Source organism: Nerophis ophidion, linkage group LG24 (assembly GCF_033978795.1).
Source record: "Nerophis ophidion isolate RoL-2023_Sa linkage group LG24, RoL_Noph_v1.0, whole genome shotgun sequence".
In the NCBI taxonomy this organism is placed as follows: Eukaryota; Metazoa; Chordata; class Actinopteri; order Syngnathiformes; family Syngnathidae; genus Nerophis; species Nerophis ophidion.
This window is the reverse complement of record NC_084634.1, coordinates 29755323-29771647: the sequence shown is the minus strand read 5'-3', so window position 1 is coordinate 29771647 and position 16325 is coordinate 29755323. Positions and strand designations below refer to the sequence as shown.

Sequence of the window (16325 nt, the reverse complement as noted above, 5' to 3'; positions counted from 1 at the left end):
AAATGTAGAATATATTTACATTCTATTCTATGTACAGTAGATGGCAGTATTGTCCTGTTTAAGAGGGTCACAATATTGAGTCAGCTATGCATGGAGCTGGAGGGGGCGTGGCCTCCAGTTCCGCCTTAATTTCGGGGGATTTTCGGAAGAAAATTTGTCCCGGGAGGTTTTCTGGAAAGGCGCTGAATTTCGGGAGTCTCCCAGAAAATCCGGGAGGGTTGGCAAGTATGCCAGGGACATATTTCCTGAGTTTATAAACATAATATACATAAAAAAAACAACAAAAGATATAACCGACGTAATCATAGTAGTATCGACTAATTACGCTACTGTACTTGATATCATTACATTGGATGTTAGGTGTAGATCCACCAACTTTTCAGAGTCGGTATAGTACCGAATATGATTCATTAGTATCGCGGTACTATATTAATACCAGTATACCGTACAACCCTAAGATCTAATGTTTCTTGGTTTGCAGGAAACCACTGCATTTGGTACTGTGATGAACTATTTTTGATTATACGATGTTTTACTGTTGCTATTTAACATTTTCTTTGTGTACCAACTGAGAAAAGTTGCTTCCTACTGTATATTTTTCTGATGTATTATATTTCATGTTCCTGTGGGCGTCTCGAGCCAAGTAAGCTAAGCCAGCTCACATTTAGAGAGTCAGTGACTCAGTCTGGTCTCGGAACCTGAGCCAGCAGAACTATCTATAGTTTATGGAAGAGGGTGGGTTACACTCCCACTCTCTGTGTCTCACTCTTGGGGTCTTCTTTTAGGGTGCATTTGATTTTCAAAACTAAACCGTGCGGCAATCGCAGTGTGTCTACTTGAGTGTGTGAATGTGAGGCCTTGGAAGTGAAAGTAAGGAGCAAGGAAACGAACAATGGCCTTAACACATTTGTGTTCTCTCCTCTTCCTCCTCTTTCTTTTCCACCCTCTCTCTGCTGTGGAACAACGCCATGGAATTAATCTGCAACTTCAACAAAAAACTTACCACTCCGGTGACCACATAAGTTTCAGTCCAACCTGCCACCTGAGCGAGGAAGGCGAGATGCTGTGTGACCGCTGTGAGCCCGGACACACAGGAGCACGATGTGACAGGTAATTAACACTCCGTATAGGAATAAAACATGTTCTTTATCACGTGTATCATAATATTCTGGGTACTCTAGATCATTGGTTCTCAAATGGGGGTACATGTACCCCTGGGGGTACTTGAAGGAATGCCAAGAGGTACATGAGATTTAAAAAAAATATTCTAAAAATAGCAACAATTCAAAAATCCTTTAAAAAATTATTTATTGAACAATACTTCAACAAAATATGAATGTAAGTTCAAAAACTGTGAAAAGAAATGCAACAATGCAATATTCAGTGTTGACAGCTAGATTTTTTTGTGGACGTGTTCCATAAATATTGATGTTAAAGATTTCTTTTTTTGTGAAGAAATGTTAAGAATTAAGTTCATGAATCCAGATGGATCTCTATTACAATCCCCAAAGAGGGCACTTTAAGTTGATGATTACTTCTATGCGTAGAAATCTTTATTTATAATTAAATCACTTGTTTATTTTTCAACAAGTTTTTAGTTAATTCTATATCTTTTTTCCAAATAGTTCAAGAAAGACCACTACAAATGAGCAATATTTTGCACTGTTATACAATTTAATAAATCAGAAACTGATGACATAATGCTGTATTTTACTTCATCTCTTTTTTTCAACCAAACATGCTTTGCTCTGATTAGGGGGTACTTGAATTAAAAAAATGTTCACAGGGGGTACATCACTGAAAAAAGGTTGAGAACCACTGCTCTAAATCAGGGATATTTAACTAACTTGTTTCAGGGGCAACATTTCCGGAAATCTAAGGGCCAGACATCTCCCCTCACTTGTACTGCAAAGTCGGAATTTAGGAGTCCCGAGTCGAAAGTTTCAACTAAAGCAGGGGTTTCAAACTCATTTTAGCTCAGGGGCCGCATGGTGGAAAATCTATTCCCATGTGGGCTGGATGGGTAAAATCATGGCATGATAACTTAAAAATACAACTACGTCTTCTTCAGATTGTTTTCTTTATTTTACTTCGGCCCAAAATACAGTAAGGACATTTGGAAAATGTACAAAACACTTCAAGTTCGAGGAAAAAATTTGGTTCAGTTTCAAAAACACCATAAGAACCCAATGAAATTAGACTTATTCTCAGTGTTCCTACAAACCAATTAAACTTTAAGTGTCAGGCCATCTATGATTGAACAAAAACAAAATGAAGCATAAATAAAAACGTTTCTATGTATCAACTACCTCATTTGTGATTCCCATGGTTGACTTTTTTTAAATTTGCACAGAAGAAAATCATATCCACTGTACTATATCAGTGTGTCTCATACAGCATTTTAAGTGAGGTTACCATTTGTTTATTTTACTCCTGTTTGTTTAAATTGGGTCGAGGAGGAGGAGTCGCAGCCCCGCTTTACCGTGTGCCTCTTGCTTGGTATACTTGCTTGCCCCAATATAAACTATTTGCTTGCCTAACAGAATTGCTATTGCGACATCCAACGGGCACTTTTCGATGCAGCTCAATTTTACACTTAGCAAACTCATCTCGCTGGCCGGATTGAACCTGTTCGCGGGCCTCATCCGGCCCGCTGGCCTCATGTTTGACATCTCTGAACTAAGGAATGGATATCCTGAAGCCAGTGTATTCCATAGATAGCTGCTCTGATTACAAATAGTAATAGAAGCTTATATAATATCTGTTATCAGCTCTTCTGATTAGTTTCAGTTGCACTAGATCGGCCATGCCTTGTTGTATATTTATATATGGTAACGTAACTGTAGTGCAAATTACATTATGTTCACGTGGTATATACGTTCTACATTTTCTTCTTTTTTACATGGGATTTCTTCAAAGTTTGCTCACATGCCTGAAGGTTGCAGAAAGAGTGCATATTTTCCAATAAGGTGTTTATATTGAGATAAGGCAAACTTTAGAATAGCTTTTGTGGATGGGGCTATCTTGATTTCCGATCTGGCAACTGAAACGCTCTAGCTTAGTTGTGACGTCATTTCCATCCCCCACTTCCAACCCCCTAGGTAAATGGAACACACCATTAGTCTTATTTTGTACTTTCTGGAGAATCAATGTCCTCTACAGCAGACGTTTAATTTTAGTCCATATATTTTGTGCTGAGCGCTTTGCTGTTTTTATGAACCTTCAGCAAAAAGCTAGTCAAATACACTCGAGTGTATTTAAGAATTTGCTGCAAAAATGTAGGTACCACAAGTTTTTTTTTAACTGAACTCACAGGCTACCAGTTAACCGTCCCAAATGATGAAAAAGAGAGGACCTAAGATGGAACCTTGAGGAACAACTCTAGTACAGCTAAAGAAGTTGAACAAAAGACTACTGACAGCATGTGAAGTAAATACGCTACAGCATTGCTCCTCATTTATTTTCTTATGCCCGTGCGTAAGATCATTTAATTGAAAAAATACGTTTTTTAAATAAAACTGTATAAGTACACCTCTTCATAACATTGTATCCATACTAACAAAAAAAGAATGACATATAAATCAACTTATAACCTAATAACTTAATATTGTTTTAGTGCAGGGGTAGAGAACCTATGGCTCTAGAGCCAGATGTGGCTCTTTTGATGACTGTGTCTGGCTCTCGGATAAATCTGAGCTGACATTGCTTAACACGATAAGTAATGAATAATTCCACTTGTAATCACAGTGTTAAAAATAATGTTCAAAATATAAAACATTCTCATGCATTTTTAATCCATCCATCCGTTTTCTACTGCACCTGTTTAAGAAGTTGCGTTAATGGTTGGAAGTTATTTATTTTCTATTGGTTAGTGTGGGGCTTGCCCTCCTGGGGGTTCTTCAGACCACCAAGCACCAACATGAGAGCCTGTTTCAGGGTTACAATATTGTTTTATTTTTCAATAAGTCTCTCAGTTGCTTACCAGCAATTGTCTTTTTGTCTTTCGTCCTCGCTTGTGCTTTGGCTCCAGCTCCAACCCCGTCTCTCCTCCTGGCTGCTGCTTATAACCGAGCAGCAGGTGATTAGAAAACAAGTCCCAGATGGGCCATCTACGCACCTGTCGCTGATTTTGAGGCTGATCCTGGCAACACCCCGCTTCGCTGCAGGCCCGCAGGCCACACCCCCATCCATAGTTAGCTTCTGAATAACAATGTTATTACAAAAAATATTATACGGCTCTGACAGAAATACATTTTAAAATATTTGGCTTTTTGGCTCTCTCAGCCAAAAAGGTTCCCGACCCCTGTTTTAGTGTGTAACAGAAAATATTTACAATGCATCAATTTGCCTGAAATTGAAAATATATTCTAATTCTTTTTTAAATTAGAATTTTTTGACCAATTTTAACCATTTGAAAAATAAAAATAAACAAACTCAATAAATAATAAATTCAAATGGATCAGCAACATTAACTCAGGAGCACAATATATAATACATTTAAACCTACAAAACAAAAATGATCTTGATGATCATGTGTGTGCTTGTGTGTATGTCTTAGCTAACAATACTGTTAGCTACTGTTAGCTAACACAATTCTGTTACCTACCTGAATACCATATTGTTAGCTGAAACAAAGTAGGTTCATCTGATCACACATTTAAAGGGGAACATTATCACAATTTCAAAAGGGTTAAAACCAATAAAAATCAGTTTCCACTGGCTTATTTTATTTTTTGAAGTTTTTTTCAAAATTTTACCCGTCCCGGAATATCCCTCAAAAAAGCTTTCAAGTGCCTTTTTTTCGCTCTCTACGAAGCCACTGTTCATTTTACTGTGACGTCATACAGTGCTGCCAATACAAACAAACAATGGCGGATAGCACAGCAAGATATAGCGACATTAGCCCAGATTCAGACTCGGATTTCAGCGGCTTAAGCGATTCAACAGATTACGCATGTATTGAAACGGATGGTTGGAGTATGGAGGCAGATAGCGAAAATGAAATTGAAGAAGAAACTGAAGCTATTGAGCGAATAGCTATTGACGCTATTCGGCCATCTCTGCGTTTGCGTTGCCGGTAAAATGTGCAGACCAACGATCTGAAGTTTTGCATCTTGTGACACTGGATCAACTTACATCCGTCGATTGGTAAATGTTTGTTTGGCATTAAATGTGGGTGGGAGGAAACGCTGGATGTAAATATAGTTTCAAATGTACATACAGCTAGCCTAAGTAGCATGTTAGCATCGATTAGCTGGCAGTCATGCCGCAACCAAATATGTCTGATTAGCACATAAGTCAACAACATCAACAAAACTCACCTTTGTGATTTAGTTGGCTTTATCGTTGGAAATGCATCTGCAGGTTATCCATTCATCTCTGTGCCATGTCTGCCTTAGCATCGCTGGTAAAATGTGCAGACACTCCGGCACATTCAATGGGGGTCCCGACGGAAGATTTCTTTGACTTTATCGTTGGAAATGCTTCTGCTTTGAGTGTCGCAGGATATCCACACAATCTTGCCATCTCTGTAGTAGCATAGCTTTCGTCGGTAAAGTGTGCGGAACAAACAACTGACCATTTCGTCGGATTTCCCCACAGCCTCGTATTTTGAACACCATCCATTCATCCATTTTCTACCGCTTATTCCCTTTTGGGGTCACGGGGGGCGCTGGCGCCTATCTCAGCTACAATCGGGCGGAAGGCGGGGTACACCCTGGACAAGTCGCCACCTCATCGCAGGGCCAACACAGATAGACAGACAACATTCACACTCACATTCACACACTAGGGCCAATTTAGTGTTGCCAATCAACCTATCCCCAGGTGCATGTTTTTGGCGGTGGGAGGAAGCCGGAGTACCCGGAGGGAACCCACGCATTCACGGGGAGAACATGCAAACTCCACACAGAAAGATCCCGAGCCTGGATTTGAACCCAGGACTGCAGGACCTTCGTATTTTGAACACATTTTGTCCAATTTCTTGCCACTTTCGCATCTTTGGGCAACTTGAATTCCTCCCTGTTAGTGTTGTTACACCCTCCGACAACACACAAACAAGGCATGATGTCTCCAAGGTTCCAGAAAATAGTCGAAAATAATAGATCTGAGAGCCGGTGTTTGTAATGTGTTTGAGAAAATGAAAATGTCGGCTTTATTAGCTAGGTGACGTCCCGTTCTGACGTCATCGCGCTGAGAGCGATAAACAGAAAGGTGTTTAATTCGCCAAAATTCACCCATTTAGAGTTCGGAAATCGGTTAAAAAAATATATGGTCTTTTTTTCTGCATCATCAAGGTATATATTGACGCTTACATAGGTCTGGTGATAATGTTCCCTTTAAACACATTTTTTTTTTCATACATTATAATCCGTCAATTAAAAAAAGGTTTATAAATGGAGACGATACATGTATGCTGCTGTACGAAAATAACCTCCCGGGTGGTGAGATTGCTGACATCAGATGTGTAAGTGGAACTGTATTGATCGTCAAAGTTGCATCTGATGTAAGAGATGACATCAGATGTGTAAGTGGGACAGTATTGACTGTCTAAGTTGCATCAGATGTGAGAGATGACATCAGATCCTTACAGTGGGACGGTATTGACAGTCAAAGTTCCATCAGATGTGAGAGATGACACTCGATTTGTAAGTGGAACAGTATTGACAATCTAAGTTGCATCAGATGTAAGAGATGACAACAGATATGTAAGTGGGACAGTATTGACAGTCAAAATTGCATCAAATGTGAGCGGTAACACTCGATTTGTAAGTGGGACAGTATTGACAGTCAAAATTGCATCTGATGTGAGAGATGACACCAGATATGTAAGTGGGACCCTATTGACATTCAAAATTGCATCAGACGTGAGGGATGACATCAGACGTGTAAGCGGGACACTATTGACAGTCAAAGTTGCATCAGATGTAAAAAAGGGACGGCGTGGCGCAGTGGTAGACTGGCCGTCCACAACCCGAGGGTCCCTGGTTCAAATCCCACCTAGTACCAACCTCGTCACGTCCGTTGTGTCCTGAGCAAGACACTTCACCCTTGCTCCTGATGGGTGCTGGTTAGCGCCTTGCATGGCAGCTCCCTCCATCAGTGTGTGAATGTGTGTGTGAATGGGTAAATGTGGAAGTAGTGTCAAAGCGCTTTGAGTACCTTGAAGGTAGAAAAGCGCTATACAAGTACAACCCATTTATCATTTATTTATTTATGTAAGAGATGACACCAGATGTGTAAGTGAGACAGTCAGAGTTGTGTTGGAATTAAAGATTTGTAGGATATTCCATAGTAACTGCTTGAGGTCATTTTTGGCCCCACTTGTGGAAAAGTGAGGTAGTGATACAAAAACTGCAATTTCTTAAAATTATTGGAAAAATAGATAAAAATGCAAAATGACTCAAATCACGAACATGTTTTATGGGGAATACCTGTAATATGAATATATTACAACCTTTCACCTTAAAGATTTTGAAGGATAAAAACCGGTGGGGTCATTTTTGACACCTCATTAATGTTAATCATAATGTTCTGTGTTTGCTAACGAGGTTAAAATGTCAACGCAATTATTCGCCAATGTGTTTACAATGGCCCAAGTTCATACAACAGGAGCACTCAATCTTTTTAGAAACTTTCTGCACAAATGTTACGGTGTCAATCTGGGCCGTTATCTTGTCATTCCTGGGTCCTTCTTGGCCCCGGGCCTCTCTCTAGGTCGTCCTCAGACGACCTAGAGAGAGGCCCGTACCAGTTCCTTGGTACTCTGAGCTCCTGCATCCTTCTTGAGTACGTCCACGTATGTTTGTGTGGGACGTCCTCTTGACCGATGCCTATGTGTTGGTTCCCACAGCACCAATTTGCTGGCTGGCAGCTCCTGATGTCTTTGGCAGTGTCCTGCAAGTCTCATTCTCCTTACAGCAATCTTCTCGCTTACCCTTGCTATTCCCTTGTAGAGGATTCTGTTGGTTACGTGCGCACTCTAGTCGATGTTAAGCACTGCACGCAGCATCCTGGTGTAGCAACCATCCAGAGACCTCTCCAGGGTTGGCTTCAGGGTCCAGCATTCGCTGCCATAGAGGAGAACGGACTCAACTGTCGCGTAGAAGAAGCTGAGTTTGGTTTGGCGGAGGGGGGGTTGGAGTTCCATACATTGGTCATTCCGTTCAGGGCCCTCCATGCAAGTGCCTTCCTCACTTTAAGATCTTGCTCAGTTGAGTTGACCCATGCGCCCAGGTACTTGAAGTCCTCAACTTCTATCAGCACAGTGCCTCCTGCTGTTACCAGAGGTTGATGTTCTGGTGGAATGTCGCAGGTCATGACCTCAGTTTTCTTGGCATTTAGCCTAAGGCCAACCTTGGCACACTCTAGCTCTACCCTGTGTAGTAGTACTTGTGCTTGTTCCACGTTGTTGGAGAGCAGACTGATGTCATCCGCATAGTCAAGGTCTGTCAGGACCACTGCCGGTTGTCGACTCGACTTCCTTGGTGTCAGCGTGAAGCCAAGGTCCTGCTCTCGCCCATTTATTGCCTTCCTGAGCACATGATCAAGGACTATGATGATGTATAACTCCAGCCAGGATGTCAAACTCCTCGCTGTGGCCATCTGGAGTCACCACCCTGGCCCTTGTTCCTGCGTACATGGACTCTATTGCTCGGAGTAGGTTCGGAGGAATACTGTATGCCTTCAAGATCTTCACCATCGTGCCTCGATGTATCGAGTCAAATGCCTTTTTGAAGTCTATAAAGCATAGGACTGCAGTCAGGTTGTCCTTCCTCACCTCCTCAATCAATCTCCTCAGTGCCAAGATCTGGGCTGTAGTTGTTCGTCCTTCTTTGCAGTTAATAACCCTGCATTTTATAGCAAAACAAGAGGCAATATAGGGTTTTATTGGATCATATTAAATTACGTTGGAGTACTGTATCTAATAATGTGGCTAGTGAGTGGATATAATTGGGTTGGCTTTTTTTAATACAGTATGTGCATTTTTTTCAAGCGTCACAGTTTGGAAGAATCCTTCCTTAATCCAATAACAGCCTGTTGGTTCATCATCTGTTTCTCTTTTTAAGCAGCCCACTCCTCCTAATTGGACATCTTCAGTAATCCCTCCCTGACACTACTTTGTCAGTTTTATTGTCATTAAAAACACTCAAAGATATAGTTGAGCAGTTGTAGGGCTGTGCTTGCACCACACATAGATAAAAAAGGACTAAATGTGAATATTAATATAGGACTGTCCCTAATGTTTGTCTGCAATACCACATGTGCAATATGCATAAATGTTATTTATATCCATTTTTTAGTCTTCCATTGTTGTTGTTTTTTACAGTTTGTAAAATCTGCACTGCAACCACAGAATTTCCCCATTTTTGGATGACAAAAGCATATCTTATCCTATACATACGGTCGTGGTCAAAAGTTTACATACACTTGTAAAGAAAACATAGTGTCATAGCCGTCTTGAGTTTCTAATAATTTCCACAATTCTTATTTTTTTGTAATAGAGTGATTGGAGCACATACGTGTTGGTCACAGAAAACATTCACGAAGTTTCACATGGACAAAGATAAGACCTTCTGGAGGAAAGTTCTGTGGTCAGATGAAACAAAAATTTTGCCGTTTGGCCACAATACCCAGCAAAATGCTTGGAGAAGAAAAGGTGAGGCCTTCAATCCCAGAAACACTATTCCTACTGTCAAACATGGTGGTGGTAGTATTATGCTCTGGGCCTGTTTTGCTCCAAATGGAACTAGTGCTTTACAGAGAGTAAATGGGACAATGAAAAAGGAGGATTACCTCCAAATTCTCCAGAACAACCTAAAATCATCAGCTCGGAGGTTGGGTCTTGGGCATAGTTGTGTGTTCCAACAGGACAATGACTCCAAACACACGTCAGAAGTGGTAAAGGAATGGCTAATTCAGGCTAGAATTAAGGTTTTAGAATGGTCTTACCAAAGTCTTGACTTAAACGTGTGGACAATGCTGAAGAAAAAAGTCCATGTCAGAAAACCAACACATTTAGCTGAACTGCACCAATTTTGTCAAGAGGAATGGTCAAAAATTCAACCAGAACCTTGTGTATGGCTACCAAAAGTGCCTTATTGCAGTGAAACTTGCCAAGGGACATGTAACCAAATATTAACATTGCTGTATGTATACTTTTGACCCAGCATATTTGGTCACATTTTCAGTAGACCCATAATAAATTCATAAAAGAACAAAACTTCATGGATGTTTTTTGTGACCAACAAGTACGTGCTCCAATCACTCTATCACAAAAAACTACAAGTCGTAGAAATTATTGGAAACTCAAGACAGCCATGACACTATGTTCTTCACAAGTGTATGTAAACTTTTGACCACGACTGTATATAAACTGCTGCTTTTCACCTAGATTTCAAAGAAAACTATCCATCAATTTGTATGTAGAAAATACAATCAAATACATAGCTAATTATTTAATAAAATAATGAGGTGATAATACATTGTGTGGCCCTCAATGAAAACAAGATTGACTCTCCTAAAATAAAAAAAATAAATGTGTCTAATAACATCTGAATCGCTCCCACTACCGTCGCCTTTTTTTTTTTCTTTTTCTAGTGCTTCACTCTAACTTTCCTCATCCACAAATATTTCATCCTCGCTCAAATTAATGGGGAAATCTTCGCTTTCTCGGTCCGAATTGCTCTTGCTGCTGGTGGCTATGATTATAAACAATGTGAGGATGTGAGGAGCCCCACAACCCGTGACGTCACGCGCACATCGTCTGCTACTTCCAGTACAGGCAAGGCTTTTTTATTAGCGACCAAAAGTTGCGAACTTTATCGTCGATGTTCTCTACTAAATCCTTTCAGCAAAAATATGGCAACATCGCGAAATGATCAAGTATGACACATAGACTGGACCTGCTATCCCCGTTTAAATAAGAAAATCTCATTTCAGTAGGCCTTTAAATGATCATTATCAAGTATCAAACATTACCGTTCCATTACATACCATTCAATGTTACCTGTTACATACCATTAACGTGTCATTTAGTAAAATTAGTACATGAGATCGTATTGATCGGTATTGGAATCGGCAGCATATATCCCCAGATTGGAACAAGCTCAGTCAAGTCTCTATTAAAGCTGCAAATTCTTTGCATTGTGTGAGTTCAGAAATGACTGCACACAACCTTGAATTTCAGAAAGCGCCAGTTTCAACGTAAATCCTTTTCTTCCACTGAAGCTCTGAAAAGAAAATCAAAGCCTACAATACTTCCACGGCCTGTGATATTTCAAGTTGCTTTCAGGCCAAAAGCCTTTAGATTTTTTTTACGCTGCAGTGCGCTTGGCCTATTGGTTTGTTTAATCCTGTAACGAATAAAAAAAGCTAAATATTACAAAGAGCCTGCACATCTTTTGCAAGACTTGAAGAAATGTTTGATCTTTACAAATGTTGCCTTCATGGCCGGCTCTACGCAGGGGCAAGAGGGGGCAGAGCCCCCTTAAATAAATGTCTTGCCCCCTCAAATCAAAATTTGAGAAAGCAAATTTTGATAAACTCACAAAATTACTACATTACAAGTTGACAAAATTATCTGCACTAGCGGAAAAATCCGCCGAAAAAGGGACACACACGATATAGTAGTGTCGGCTTCCCTCTCATTCCTCCCTCCGCTGTGCGTGTATTCAACATTCCACAGGCTGCGCAGCACACACACACCCGCACACACCCCTCAGCCCTCAGTAAACATCCAATCACTGTTGCAGTATGAAAGTAAAAGAAAAGGAAAAGTTGTCTACATTTATCATGATGGGTGTATTTGTGTAGTCTTATCTGTCATAAACACGTTTATCGTCGCGGACTTTCTGTGCTACGGAGTTCCTTTTTTTTTTTACAATTTGAAGAGAGCAGTGACAGCAGAGGCTCTGAGCAGCAGTGGTTTGGAAGGCAGAGAGCCTCCACTGTCCCTGTAACAAGCTACAAGTCATTTATGATGCTGTTAATGACGGTAAAAATGAAACATAAGGTATATATCCTGCTTAGCAGTCCTCCTCTGCTATCCTCTGTTCAGAGCGGAGTCCCTAGCAACGGCCCGTTTTACTTAGCAACGGTCTGGCAATCGAGTGCTGGAATTCTTTTTCTGTTGTTTTTCTTGTAATTCTACATAGTCGAACTTTAATGTTTCAATCTACATTTTGTAATAAACAAATGATAAGTTTCATTTGATATGACCAAGACACCTAAAAATAAAAACACTGCCGTTTTCATCAATTTACAAGCAAGTGGGCAACACACATACATTGGAGTGAATGAATTTTGTGCCCAGATGAGTGCCCACGTCCACTGCATGTGACAAACTGAAAACAAGTGGCCTGCGTCTGACAGACCCCTACGTAAAGCCCCGCCCCAGGCTGTAGTCCTGTACTGTTGTTGTTTTTCTTCATGTAATCACAGCAAGTTTTTTCTGTTGCTGTTCAAGCTTACTTATTTTCTGCTCCAGCTTCCAGCAGCTCACAAAGAGAAAGTTAATGCTCTGTAATGCATCCATTTTTCAGAGCATTTAAAAAGTCTAGTCCTGCTCCTGCATGTAGTAGTAGTAGCAATGATGCTACTGCTAGTACATCAGGGACAGCAGCTAGCAATACTGCACCTTTAGCACCAGTAAGCACTGTTTGTCCTGCACCAGCTCCCTCCGTCCCCCCAACAAGCGCTCCCCCAAAGCAGCCTGCTCAGCTACCCAGTGACTTAAATGGCAACACACCATCTCAGCCAATACTGGGTGGCTACCCAAAGCGTGCATTTGATACAACATTAAGATCATTCAGTCCTGCCTGGTACCGCACACGACCATGGCTAAAGTAATCTGTGGTGCGAGACGCCTGCTTCTGTTTCCCCTGTCGGAAATATGGCAGCGCTGTTAATGTTTCCCCCCCTGAGGGATTGCCACCTTATTGTGGTCAGGGGTTTTGCGTGCCTCAGTGACCGTAAGAGCTATCCCAGCAGGAGCTTAGTCTTCAGGTGGGACACCCAAGTTGGACAGGTCTGAAGGTAGAGGCCTGACAAAGTGCAATCCACTACTCCAGGTTGGGGTTGGACACATAGCTAAAGACCCATTTCAATGAAGAAAGCATCGTTACTATAAGCACAGAAAAAAAAAGTGCTGGAGCATGATGTGTACACATGATGCCCCCTTCACATTTCTGACTGCCCCCTCATATAAGCATGCCTAGAACCGCCCCTGGTTGCCTTACTTTTTAGTTATTCTGATCCTAGGGTGAGAATCTTGAAACCTGATTATTGGAGCGATAATTCGATTCAGAATCAATATCTATCTATCCATTTTCTACCGCTTGTCCCTTACGGCAGTGGTCCCCAACCACCGATTGGTATCGGGCCGCAGAAGAAATGTTTATTAATTTTTATTTTAAAAAATTAAAAATTACAATGATCAAATCAACATAAAAAGCACAATATACACTTACAATTAGTGCACCAACCACAAAACCTCACTTTTTCATGACAAAAACGTCCTTTTTTCATGACAAAGAAAAAAAACAAAAACTTAAAGTGCCCTCTTGGGGGATTGTAATAGAGATCCATCTGGATTCATGAACTTAATTCTAAACATTTCTTCACAAAAAAAGAAATCTCTAACATCAATATTTTTGGAACATGTCAACAAAAAATCTAGCTGTCAACACTGAATATTGCATTGTTGCATGTCTTTTCAAATATATTTTTTAAATATTTTGGATTTGTTGCTATTTTTAGAATATTTAAAAAAAATCTCACGCACCCCTTGGCATACCTTCAAGTACCCCCAGGGGTACGTGTACCCCCTTTTGAGAACCAGTGATATAAATTACCATTAAAGTACAGTATATTCATTTATTGTAGTGCTGTCAAATGATATATTTCTTCAAATCCGATTAAGCACACTTGATTTTGGATTAATAACACTTTATTTGCTTGCATAATGTATATTGACTTTTAAATGGACCCGCTATTTTTTTAAATTATATAATTAGTATTGTATTTTATATAATTTAAATTATATAATTAATTAGTATTGTATTTTATTAAGGGCTTCACGGTGGCAGAGGGGTTAGTGCGTCTGCCTCACAATACGAAGTTCCTGCAGTCCTGGGTTCAAATCCAGGTTCGGGATCTTTCTGTGTGGAGTTTGCATGTTCTCCCCGGGAATGCGTGGGTTCCCTCCGGGTACTCTGGCTTCCTCCCACTTCCAAAGACATGCACCTGGTGATCGGTTAATTGGCAACACTAAATTGGCCCTAGTGTGTGAATGTTAGTGTGAATGTTGTCTGTCTATCTGTGTTGGCCCTGCGATGAGGTGGCGACTTGTCCAGGGTCTACCCCGCCTTCCGCCCGATTGTAGCTGAGATAGGCGCCAGCGCCCCCCGCGACCCCGAAAGGGAATAAGCTGTAGAAAATGGATGGATGGATGGATGTATTTTATTAACATTTTATTATAATGTTTTGCAATATTTTTTAGGGTTTTATTTGAATGCACCTCATTTATTTGATCAAAAAATGGTGAAAATATGTGTTTATTTTAGTATATTAATGAGAAAAAGTTTTGGGCCGCAAAACACAACATAGCCTAACACAGCGCTCACCCATTCACTATTCAGGACTCAGCCAGTACACTTTCACGGCCTCGCAGACAGTCAGATGTTATAGAAATGCAACATTTCCCCCACTTTGGTTAAAAAATGTTTTCCTTTAAATGGATTTGAAACAAGGAGACAGGTGCAGATCATAGAAAATAAGTTGGTTTGTAAAAGAAGCAACAACTCCAAAAAACACAAACCAGCACAAATGCATTTTGTGTTTATTAAATTTTATTGTGACCTCAAGAGTAGGAGAAAATACATGTTCTTCCGGTAGCATCAGGAAGATCTACCCCAGGTAAAGTTGTCAAATGTACCTTCTGTCTTTGTAAACTGTGTCAACTGACGGATAAATTGGCTAAACGCCCTTGCTAACATGCTCCGGGCCATTACGGTTTAATTTACCAGAAAGGTCAGAATCCAAATTTTAAGGGTGGCTGGCTTGATTGCACGAATTGGGAAAAAAATGGTTATAGCTTCTTTAAAGGTCATCTATTTTGATGGTGCTTTTCCCAACATTGTTATTATAAATGTTAGTAATCACTGTTTATTTAATGTAATTTCAAAACATCGATAGAGGCTTCTACTCTAATGGACGCAATTTCTCAATCCATTGATTGATTGATTGATTGATACTTTTATTAGTAGATTGCACAGTACAGTACATATTCCGTACAATTGACCACTAAATGGTAACACCCGAATAAGTTTTTCAACTTGTTTAAGTCGGGGTCCATGTTAATCAATTCATGGGTGCGTTCAAATAAATAAACACCTCTTCTTAAGGAACAGTTTATGCCACATATGTTTTATCGAATAAATTTTCTTTCAAATGTATGTAGTTGAATTTTTTTTTTACCGCGGTTTTGACTGCCTCTGTTAGCGGGATTTGCAGTCCGGCTACGTTGTGACATCAGAGCAAGTTGGACATACTTTCTTAGGCAATAGGTCAAGCTCTTAACCAGAGGGGGATACACTTCTGCCCAAAAAATGTAGGATCTAGTGTTATTTTCATCCAAGGACCGCATGTGCATAATAACGCCGACTAGCAACACGCAGTGACATAAATGCTGCTAAAGTCAGCTTTTTTTTTTTTTTAATGCAGTCTGAAATGGTCTGAGAGTTTGCAGGTGTACCCATTGTTATGACCGGGTGAATCTATATGTTAAGTTTATATTCGACCCTGTCTGCAAAAAAAATTAATAAAATAGCGGTGACGACTTCAACATATTTAATTAAACAGTGTAGATTTTTAAAAGATAAGCTATGATACTTTTGGAAAGAATGGGGCATGATTTCATTTGTAATCTGGAAACTTTACAGACATTTTACACCCAAGAATATGTCTAGAAAAAAATATATATATATTCAGGTTTCGCGGTTCTTTTTTGAAACGATTCTTAATTGTTAAAAAAAAAAAAAATATATATATATATATATATATATAGGGCTTCACGGTGGCAGAGGGGTTAGTGCGTCTGCCTCACAATACGAAGTTCCTGCAGTCCTGAGTTCAAATCCAGGCTCGGGATCTTTCTGTGTGGAGTTTGCATGTTCTCCCCGTGAATGCGTGGGTTCCCTCCGGGTACTCCGGCTTCCTCCCACTTCCAAAAAACATGCACCTGGAGATAGGTTGATTGGCAACACTAAAATTGGCCCTAGTGTGTGAATGTGAGTGTGAATGTTGTCTGTCTGTGTTAGCCCTGC

At 40.2% G+C, this 16325-nt stretch overlaps 1 protein-coding gene across 6 annotated transcripts in view; it reads left to right on the top strand.

The window, feature by feature from the left end:
- Window positions 1-16325, top strand: part of lama2 (laminin, alpha 2) — a 522186-nt gene that overhangs the window by 276391 nt on the left and 229470 nt on the right. For all 6 annotated transcript variants that reach the window (XM_061886159.1, XM_061886158.1, XM_061886155.1 and 3 more), the window contains exon 20: window positions 1024-1110. In XM_061886159.1, coding sequence (XP_061742143.1) covers window positions 1024-1110 — 87 coding nt within the window. The remainder of the gene's footprint in view (window positions 1-1023; window positions 1111-16325) is intronic.